The sequence below is a fragment of the Vigna unguiculata genome, chromosome 3 (genome assembly GCF_037176805.1).
Source record: "Vigna unguiculata cultivar grain cowpea cultivar isolate G323 ecotype 2 chromosome 3, ASM3717680v1, whole genome shotgun sequence".
Lineage (NCBI taxonomy): Eukaryota > Viridiplantae > Streptophyta > Magnoliopsida > Fabales > Fabaceae > Vigna > Vigna unguiculata.
In genome coordinates this window covers 17,934,063-17,945,452 of record NC_140794.1, presented here as the reverse complement: position 1 = coordinate 17,945,452, position 11,390 = coordinate 17,934,063, and the positions used below count along the sequence as shown (strand labels likewise).

At 33.9% G+C, this 11,390-nt stretch overlaps 1 protein-coding gene and 1 pseudogene across 1 annotated transcript; both read left to right on the top strand.

The window, feature by feature from the left end:
- The first annotated feature begins 5,862 nt into the window (after positions 1-5,862).
- Positions 5,863-6,768, top strand: LOC114175102 (pentatricopeptide repeat-containing protein At4g38010 pseudogene; annotated as a pseudogene).
- Positions 6,769-8,194: 1,426 nt separating this feature from the next.
- LOC146887543 (uncharacterized) lies at positions 8,195-9,931 on the top strand. Its single transcript, XM_085670344.1, has 2 exons — positions 8,195-9,172; positions 9,280-9,931. The coding sequence occupies exons 1-2, from the start codon at positions 8,323-8,325 to the stop codon at positions 9,312-9,314; spliced, it is 885 nt and encodes a 294-aa protein (XP_085526470.1). The 5' UTR covers positions 8,195-8,322; the 3' UTR covers positions 9,315-9,931.
- The last annotated feature ends 1,459 nt before the right edge of the window (positions 9,932-11,390 follow it).

The window sequence follows — 11,390 nt, the reverse complement described above, 5'->3', positions numbered from 1 at the left end:
GGAAGAATGATTAACCCAGAAAGTTGACTCATAATTCATCGGCATTATAAAATTAACCAGAGGATCGATTCAGTTGCATAGGGGATTGTCAGACCACCATACCAGGCGAACTTGGACCAAGTGTTTTATGTGTCACAGATAAGGAAATGCATTGCAAGTCCCACACATGCACTAGAGGGGGATGATGTTCATATCATGATGAGGTTCAGACTAAAGAAGATATGACTTTGGATGTAAGGTTAGTGAAAATATTGTATTCTCAGGTCATGGAAGTGAGGGGGAATGAGATCTAGACAGTGAAGGTTTTTGGGATAAAGCTACGCACGAGAAGATGTGGGAAAAGGAGGATCTCGCGAGACTAACCTAGCCATAGTTGTCTCCAGGTAAGTGCAATTTTTGAGGACGAAAATTTTATAAGTTGGGGGGAATGTAAGACCTGGGAAAAATAAATAAATAAATATTTATTTATTTAATAAATGCGAGGGCGGGAATCTCTTAGTTAAATAATGTGGAGAGAGAAGACAAGGAATAATACTACCTCAAGTGGTTGAGGGTATTTGATTATATGAAAGGACTTGGGTTCAAGTCTTGTATATGACATTATGGTGATGAAATATGAATTGGTTGAATGGTTTTGCAAATGTTTGCTAATTGAGTTAGGGTAGGTTTGAACCTTAGCTATACCCTAAAAACAGAACTTAGGAGTGTCCAAGGGTGGAGATCAAATGAGAGATCAATTATGGTGTAAGGAAGGAGCTCATTCTTTTTTTTTACTTGCCAAGATGATTAGAGTTCTTCTCCTAAATGCGGCAATTATTATTATTATCTTATTATTATTATTTTTATTATTATTACTATTATTATTATTATTTATATATTATTATTACTAGATATTATTATTTTTATTTTATTTACTATTATTGTTAATGTTATATTATTATTATTTTATTGTTATTATTATTATTATTATTTTTAATATTATATTTATTATAATAATAATAATAATAATTTTATTATTATTATTATTATTTATATATTATTATTATTATTAGTTATTCTTATTATTATTACTATTATTATTATTATTATTATTATTCTTATTATTATTATTCTTATTATTTTATTTTACAATTATTATTAATATTTTATTAATATTTTATTTTATTATTATTATTATTATGATTACTTTTAATTTTATTATCTTTATTATTATTATTATTATTCCTTTTATTATTATTTTTATTTTATTTTATTTTACTATTATTTTATTATTATTGTTATTATTATCATTTTTTGATTTTATTTATGATTTTATTATTGTTTTATTATAATTTTATTTTATTTTATTATTATTTTTATTTTTATTATAATTTTTACTATTATTATTATTATAATTATTGATTATTATTATTATTATTAATATTATTATTATTATTTATATATTATTATTATTATTTTTATTTTTATTTTTATTGTTTTATTTTATAATTATTATTAATATTTTATTATTATTATTATTCTTCCTATTATTTTTATTTTTATTTTATTTTATTTTATTTTACTATTATTTTACTATTATTGTTATTATTATCATTTTTTGATTTTATTTATGATTTTATTATCATTATCATTGTTTTTATTATTATTGCTTTATTTTGTTATTATTATTATTATTTTGCTATTATTGTTTTAATTTTTAGTATTATTATTTTATTTTATTTCATTTTATTATTGTTTTCATTATTATTATTATTATTTTTATTGTTTTGTTTTATTATTATTATTATTATTATTATTATTATTGTTGTTGTTGTTGTTAGTTTTATTGTTATCATTATTATTGTTTTGTTGCCCGTGCGATATTTTGGGGTAATGGCTATGTTTTATTCCTGCTTTTGTATATTGTTTGGTTGTTTAGGATTGTGTTAGACTATGATCTAGTCATGTGATTATGACTAGATAAACATATTTCATGTTATGGATTGTATGTATAGTGCTTAAGGTTCTTTAGAACTTACTTCAAAGTGTCATAAACCAGTAGTAGTGACGCTATTAGTGTGGTGCCTAGCGGTTTGGGGTGTACTGCCAAGTGATAAGGAAAACCAGAGAAGCTTGGTTCGCATGGCGCTTGGCGGAAAATGTGATCCCGCCAGGCGGAAAAGATCTGGTAAAGGCAATGGAAAAGCGTATGGCGCCTGGCGGTGTGAAATGCCCGCCAGGTAGTCTGGAACCAGGCTTCGCCTAGCGACGTGAGAGGCGTGCCAGGCGGTTTTGGTGCAGAGTTGGTGCGCTAGGAAGGATTTCTACACAACTTTAGGTGATGTTCATGATGCGATGCTTTGGCTGGGGGCCAGTTACGAGTGTATCTTGTATTGGGGTAACGCGTGGCCACTCTAGGTTGTAGCCTAGTGGTTTAGGAAATCCAGTGGAGTGTGCGAGATCGTGGCTCGTATGACGAGGTTTCGAATGATTGCCCTCTTAAGTGCATCTGATAAAGTTTTGGTGGTCTGGGAACAACTACAGACTTATGTTCGTTTTAGAGAACTCCACTTGGTGTCACGGTGAGAGATCGTGGCAAAGTTATTCCCACGTGTGGACTATCAGGTGGTGACTTGTAGTCGGAGGGGCAAGTAGACACTCGTACAACAAAGATCGATCATTGACCTCACCCAAAGGGTGTAGAAATAATAGACGTCTATATTAAGGGTTGAAAGTTGAGGAACTAAGGAAAAAAGGGAAATACTAACACAAGGTATAATCTTGATATTTTGTATTTATTGTCATATTTTGTTGGTTGATTTAAATGAGCTCACCCTATCTCTGTGTGTGTGGCGATGATCATGTAACTTGTTACATGGGAGCAGATGTTGATGCAGGTGAGCATGTGGATGCCTAGAGTCAGAGTGGGGGCCAGCTCTGGGAGTTTTTAATAGTTTTCTTCATAGAAGCTTTATGAACTATTTTTGTAATGGTTTTATAAATAGTTTATAATAGTAATAATTGAACGTCGTGAATTTTAGTTATAATTGGCACGTTGAAATAAAGTTTTAACTTTTCCCGCGTTTTGGGAAAATGAATTATCATAAATGCGATTTTATACTTATATCCCTATTTTAATTATTTAAATCCGTAATATCCGGTCGGGATGTTACAGATGGTGGTTCTCACTTGCCAACTGTACACAAGTTCTCCAAGCTATTCCCAAGCTAAAAAGCCTCCAAGATCAACCAAGATCTCCGATCTTCACCTTGGAACTGTGTAATTCGGAGAGAGAGAGAGAGAGAGAGAGAGAGAGAGTTGTTCAGTGATGAATAACATATTTTCGCGCTCAAAAACTCAGAATTGCGTCTCTGCTCACAAAAACACAACTTATATACATTGGTCTTAAGTGAACTCAATTGATTGAATTTTCCTTACAATCTGTTGATTTCACTTGACTTAAGTGAAACTTGTTGATTGAAAAACAATTCAACTGATTGACTGCATTCATCTTAGAAATTATATACAACAAGTCTTTTAACCAGTTAAAACTCATTTTAACATATTAAAAAAGACACACTAAGACTAATAAGACATCTAACATATGTCTTATAGCTTACTAACATGATATAATATGTAATCATTACATTTAACACATTTTTTCCAGATTTAATACAATAGAAACATAATCTTCAAGTGAATCTTCATCAATCTTCATCAATCACATGTGATCTTCATACACTTAACTTTATCAAATCTTTGCACCAAGCTTGCTTGTGCCAACACAAGGAACAAAGAATCACATGCATACTTATAGAAAAGTTGATCACCTTGAGGTGATAGGTTATACAGATTCATACTTTTTCAACTGTATGGATACAAGAAAGTCTACATTTGGTTATGTGTATCTTTTAGCTGGAGAAGCGATTTCATGGGAAAGTGCAAAGTAGTGTGTCATTGTTGTATCCTCCATGGAAGTTAAATTTGTGGCATGCTTTGAGACCACAGTTCAGGCTAATTGGTTGCAGAACTTTATTTCAGGACTTGGAGTAGTCGACAATGTTTCCAAGCCGTTGAAAATTTGTTGTGATAATTTCACAACAGTCTTTTCTAAGACCGACATGTATTCCAAAGGTGTTAAACATATGGAGTTGAAATACTTTGTTGTTAAAGAAGAAGTTCATAAACGTAAAGTGTCAATAGAACATATTAGCACAAATCTTATGATTGTTGACCCTTTGACAAAAGGGTTACCACCCAAATTGTATGCTGGCCATGTAAAGAATATGAACATTATGTCTACTGGTGAATGTTAAATGTTGAATGTTAATGTTATTAATGCTTATGTGACACTCTAAGCTCTTTAATGTATAAGTTTATGAAAGTTGTATTTTCTTTTTATGTTTATGCATGCAAATTATGATGAAGAAAAAAAATTATGTTATGCAATTATTATTGAAGAATGACATTATGTTTGAACTCATTATGAACTCCTTATCCTAAAGTTATATTAAAGAGAAAAGGATGATATAATAGTACATGGAAGGGATCATGTCGAGTGAACGATGTGTGACCGTCATAACTCTTATTATTTTTGTATCTTTAATTGTGAATAATGATGAAGCCAATTTATGTAAGGTTCTTTAATGCACATTATGTTTATGTATTAAATCACATAATGTTATAATGTTAAAATTAATTGACGAATTAATTCTATTATGTGACTCATGTGAAATATTATGATGAGCCCAATTGTGATTTAATAAAATATAAGGACCTATTGGTTATTATGGAAAGCCGTAATAAAATAAAATAAAGCTCAACTCAACTTGATAGACGTTGGCTTATAAAAGGGTATTAGGATTTTGTCTTTGGTCATAAGGTTCTTTCACACTAAGTCATCGAGAAAGAGAGTGTGAGAGAATAAAGAAAGGAAAATAGATAGATAGGAAAAAGGAGGTTGAAGAACAGAGATTAAAGAACGCATCGACCTTAGATCTCTCTTAGATCAAGGTTAGTATCATATCATGATTTATGTACGTGAATGTGTGAGAATCATGAATCTTAAAATCCTAGAATAGTTTTCTATAATAAATTATTATGGCACGAAAACTACAAGATAATTTACAAAGAGATGTTGAAGGAGGAAGACCATAAAGGATTGAAATAAGTTGAAATAGAAAGAATGAAAAATTGGTATGGTGTTGAATAAATCTAAAAATAAAAAGTCATCTAAGATATTTACAATATCAATTATTTAATTTCCATGGACAAATGTGAACATCAATTTAGTAAAATCACATTAATTTCATTTAAATAAAATGAAAACTAAATTACAAAAAGAAAATATCAAATTGAAAAAAAAATTATATTGAACCGAAATTGTATATCTCGAATACAAATTAGTGTCGGGCCATTTCAGTATGTAGGAAGCTGAAATAGATGGGAATGCGGGTATGTGAAAGCGCCATTACCCTCATTCACCGTTGCAAAACCCTTGCTCATCTCCTCCAACTTCACTCTCTCTTCATCAAAACCTCCCTGGACCACCACCCTTTTTTCATCTCCCAACTCCTCTTATCAGCCTCCGCCATCTCCCTCCCTTTTGCCACCACATTCTTCCACTCCCTCCCCACCTTTCCACCCCTCTTCGCCTGGAACACCCTCATCAGAGCCTTCGCTTCCACACCCAACCAGCACAACTCCTTCTCCCTCTTCCGCCTCCTCCGAACATCTCCCCTTAACCCGGACTGCTTCACCTACCCTTTTCTCCTCAAAGCCTGCGCTCGCTCTTCCTGCCTTCCCCTCGGTGGGACCCTCCATTCTCTAACCTTCAAGACCGGATTCTGCTCCGATCGCTATGTGGGTAATGCGCTTTTAAACATGTATGCTGATTGCCATGCTGTAAGTTCAGCGCGCAAAGTGTTTGAAGAAATGACTGTTAAAGATGTTGTCACCTGGAGCTCCATGATTGCTGCTTACGTGGCCTGCAACTCCCCTTTGGATGCTTTTCGTGTCTTTCATCAGATGGGGCAGACGAATGAAAAGCCAAACTCTGTCACTTTGGTTAGCTTGCTTTCTGCTTGTACTAAAATGCTTGATGTCCGTGCTGGTGAGTCCATTCATTCCTACGTTATAATGAGTCAAATGGAAATGGATGTTGCATTGGGAACAGCTTTGTTTAACATGTATGCTAAGTGTGGAAAAATTGATGAGGCCGTTGTCGTTTTCAATTCAATGGATGGCAAGAATTTGCAGTCCTGCACTGTCATGATGTCGGTTCTTGCTGATCATGGCAGACATAAAGATGTTATCTCTTTGTTTAACCAAATGGAGGATATGGGGCTGCAACCTGATAGTTTGGTTTTTGCTGTGATTCTCTCGGCCTGCAGCCACGCTGGACTCGTTTGTGAGGGGAAAAGGTATTTTGATCGGATGGTGAGAATGTATGGCATAAAACCGAGTGTTGAACACTATGGATGCATGGTTGACTTGCTAGGAAGATCTGGCTTGATGCAAGAGGCATATGATATTATCAAGGGCATGCCTATGGAGCCGAATGGTGTTATATTGAGGAGTTTTCTGGCGGCTTGCAGGAATCACGGGTGGGTTCCTAGTTTGGATGTTGATCTTCTGTCTAAACTGGAGTCTGAGTTGGGGGCGAACTATGTGCTCACTGCAAATGTTTTTTCCACCTTTGCTTCCTGGAAGGATGCCAATAACATTAGGGTAGCCATGAAACAGAAAGGGTTGGAGAAAGTTCCTGGTTGTAGTTGGGTAGAGGTGTGAAGTAAAATTGATATTCAATATACCTTGAGCTTTGGGAAGGAGCTGTTAGAATTAATTGACGAATTAATTCTATTAGTGACTCATTTGAAATATTATGATGGTCCAATTGTGATTTAATAAAATATAAAGACTTATTGGTTATTATTATGGGAAGTGATAATAAAATAAAGATAAAGATAAAGATAAAATAAAAACCAACTTGATGGACGTTGGTTTATAAAAGGAATTGGGGTTCTGTCTCTGGCCATAAGGTTCTTTTCACTGTAACCCATCAAGTACGTGTGAGAAGAGAAAGAAAGGCAAAGAGATAGATTGGGAAACGGTGGTTGAAGAGCACACAAGATTATAAATTGAAGAACGCATATTCACAGGATCTCTCATGTATCAAGGTTAGCGCTCTATTATGATTTATCGTGTGAGAATTATAAATCTTAAAGATCCTTAATTAAGTTTTACATGTGGTATCAGAGCAATGTTGTAGGATTTATGATTCTCCTCTTATGATGTTTGTTTCCAATTTTTATGAGCCCTAATTAAGTTTGAAGGGTTATTTAAGTTTTCCGCTGCTGCCATTAAAATGCCATTAATTAGAATTTATGCGTGCGCGTGCTTTACTTACTGTAATGGAGTTTTGTTTTTAATTGGAATAAAGGAATGAATGAAAGTTAAGAACATGCATCAATTCAATTTACGCGTGCGTGAAACCTGAATTTGAATCAATGAATGAACAGTACAATGCATGCGTGAACGTGAAAAGTTTGGCATTGAATGAACAGTACATTTGGCATTGAATGAAAAGTTTAAAAACGGTTTATTGTGAATGGGAACGTGTGCTGTTACCGTGAGTGAACGTGTGAAAATGGGAAGTTTCCCAATTTCATATTGTGTGAACGTGCACTGTGAAGTTACATTCCGCTACTGTTAATTTATTTATTAAAATTAAAGTGTAATGCTTTTATTAGTTGATGTCACTAATAAAATTAATATTAATTATTTTATTTATATAAATAATTAATAATTTTATTTTAATTTGCAATAATATTTATGTTTGTTATTGTTAAATTAAAATTAATGAGGAAGCTATATAAAGTTTATAGCAATTAAATGTATGTGTATTTATTTATTTGAAATTAAGTATGATAAATTTTGTTAGTCACCAAAGTGGCCAAAATTTTAATGTTTATATAATTTCAAATTATTAATGTTTTTTATTTTAATTACCCATAGTATGGATGCTAAATTATGAATAATTAAATTTATGGGTTAATTAAAATTCATTAATTATAAGACATTTAAGGATCGTCCAAAGGTTGATTAATTGTTCTCATAATTAATGAACATGATTGTAGATAATTTTGTATGCGTCACTAGTTTTATTTATATACCCAAAGGTAGTAGGTGATTCTAGTTGATGCATATTTTAATTATCAATAATGTTATAATGTGATTAGCATCATTATGTTTATGTTTGTGTATTAGTGGATCTCCCAAAGGAGAACATTAGTATGCATAGAATGATTGTTTATATCTGAATCTGTTTTTACGTTTAGTTTTATGACTCAAAGCATTAATGTTAGGCATGTGTTAATTGCAGTCTCTGTTCCGGTATCTTTACACGCGCTTGCTTCGTCTGTTCCAGTCTTTAATGGGTTGAATTTCCCTGACTGGAGTGAGCAAGTCCAATTTCACTTAGGTGTGTTGGATCTTGATCTAGCTCTTCTAGTTGAAAAGCCGACTGCTATCACGGATGCTAGTAGCAATGAAGAGAAAGCCCATTACAAAGCCTGGGTAAGATCAAACAGACTTAGCTTAATGTTTATGAGAATGAGCATAACAAGTAATATAAAGTCAGCTCTTCCCAAAACTGATGACGCAAAAGAATTTATGAAATTTATGGAAGAGCGCTCCCAAACTGCTGATAAGTCTCTCGCTGGGACATTGATGAGTACGTTGACCACTATGAAGTTTGACGGTTCGCGTACTATGCATGAGCATGTGATCGAGATGACAAATATCGCAGCAAGACTTAAGTCTTTAGGAATGGCAGTGGATGAAGGTTTTCTCGTGCAGTTCATTCTAAACTCATTACCGTCTGAGTATGGTCCGTTCCAGATGAACTACAACACCATGAAAGACAAGTGGAATGTGCATGAATTGCACAGTATGCTAGTTCAGGAGGAGACCCGACTGAAGAACTTAGGAAGCCACTCTATTCAATATGTGAAGAATCAAGGAGCTGTTGGAAAGAAAGTTGCTAAGAAACATGGAAAGGGTAAAGGACCACTAAAGATTGACGAGTCCTCAACTAAAATCCAGAAGAAAAATGACAAATGTCATTTCTGCGGGAAGTCTGGACATTTCCAGAAGGACTGCATAAAGCGTAAGGCTTGGTTCGAAAAGAAAGGTGAGCATAATGCTTACGTATGTTTTGAATCAAACTTAACTGAAGTTCCCCATAATACGTGGTGGATTGATTCTGGATGTACGACTCATGTTTCTAATGTGATGCAGGGATTTCTTACAACCCGAACCATAAACCCAAATGAGAAGTTTGTCTTCATGGGCAATAAAGAGAAAGTTCCAGTGGAAGCGGTCGGGACTTATCGTCTAATCCTCGACACTGGATATCACTTAGACCTTATGGATACTTTTTATGTACCTAGTATCACTAGGAATTTAATTTCTTTGTCTAAGCTTGATATTGCTGGATATTCTTTTAAGTTTGGGAATGGTTGTTTCAGTTTGTTTAAGCGTACTTTTATGATTGGATCTGGTACACTTTATGATGGTTTATATAAATTGAATTTGGATAATTTATATGCTGAAACTCTTATGACTGTGCATCACAATGTTGGCACTAAACGTAGTTTAGTGGATGAACGATCTGCTTTCTTGTGGCATAAACGTTTGGGACATATTTCCAAAGAAAGAATGCAAAGATTAGTAAAGAATGAAATCCTTCCGGATTTAGATTTTACTGATCTGAATGTGTGTGTGGATTGTATTAAAGGCAAACAAACTAAACACACAAAGAAAGGAGCCACGAGAAGCACTCAGCTTCTTGAAATCATACACACCGATATATGTGGTCCGTTTGATGTAAATTCTTTCAATAAAGAGAAGTACTTCATCACCTTTATTGATGATTTTTCGCGTTATGGACATGTCTATTTACTGCATGAGAAATCTCAGTCAGTAAATGCCTTGGAAGTTTATATAAATGAAGTGGAAATGCAATTAGACAGAAAGGTGAAAATCGTAAGGTCTGATAGAGGTGGTGAGTATTATGGAAGATATGATGAAAGTGGACAACACCCTGGTCCGTTTGCTAAGTTCCTTGAGAAACGTGGTATTTGTGCTCAATACACAATGCCAGGCACACCACAACAAAATGGTGTATCAGAAAGGCGTAATCGAACCTTAATGGATATGATTAGGAGTATGTTAAGTAATTCATGTTTACCCGTATCATTGTGGATGTATGCTTTAAAGACTGCCATGTATTTGTTGAACAGGGTTCCTAGTAAAGCTGTTCAAAAGACTCCTTTTGAGTTATGGACTAATAGGAAACCCAGTTTGAGACACCTGCATGTTTGGGGTTGTCAGGCAGAAGTAAGAATATACAATCCGCAAGAAAAGAAACTGGATGAAAGAACAATCAGTGGATTTTTCATTGGTTATCCAGAAAAATCAAAGGGGTATATGTTTTACTGTCCTACCCATAGTATAAGAATCGTTGAAACTGGAAATGCTCGGTTCATTGAAAATGGCGAAACCAGTGGGAGTGAAACTTCACGAAATGTGGAGATTAAGGAAGTTAGAGTACAAGTTCCTATAACTAGTACTTCTTTATCAAGAGTTGTTGTTCCACATGTTGTAGAAACTCACAACAATGAAGAAGAACAACAAATTAATGATCCCGAGGTTAACAATGAACAATAGTAGAACAACCACAATAAATAGTATTAAGAAGATCTCACAGAGATAGAAAGTCTGCTATTTCGAATGATTATGTGGTTTATCTACAAGAGTCAGAAAATGACTTAAGTATTGATAATGATCCAATTTCTTTTTCAGAAGCCATTAATGGTGATAATTCTGATAAGTGGTTAGATGCCATGAAAGATGAGCTTAAATCAATGGCACATAATGACGTACGGGACCTTGTGGAATTGCCAGAAGGATGCAAGAGAGTTGGGTGTAAATGGGTCTTTAAGACTAAGCGTGACTCTCAAGGCAATATTGAACGTTACAAGGCCCGTCTTGTTGCCAAAGGTTTTACTCAGAAAGATGGCATTGACTATAAGGAAAAATTTTCGCCTGTTTCTAAGAAAGATTCTTTTAGAATTATCATGGCATTAGTAGCTCATTATGATCTTGAGTTGCATCAAATGGATGTTAAAACTGCTTTTCTGAATGGGGATTTAGAATAGGATGTCTATATGGACCAACCGGTGGGGTTCGCTGAAGAAGGAAAGGAGCACATGGTGTGTAAACTTAAAAGATCGATATATGGACTTAAACAAGCTTCTCGACCATGGTATCTTAAGTTCAATGATACTATTGTGTCCTTTGGATTTAAGGAAAACACCGTTGATCGGTGTATATATCTGAAGGTCAGT

What these genes read in the sequence shown, in the direction of transcription:
- LOC146887543 (XM_085670344.1), top strand. Translation starts at nt 8,323, where the DNA reads ATGACTCAAAGCATTAATGTTAGGCATGTGTTAATTGCAGTCTCTGTT. An exon ending in GGCTTGGTTCGAAAAGAAAG is followed by an intron (nt 9,173 to 9,279) that starts GTGAGCATAATG and finishes AATGTGATGCAG; the next exon opens with GGATTTCTTACAACCCGAAC.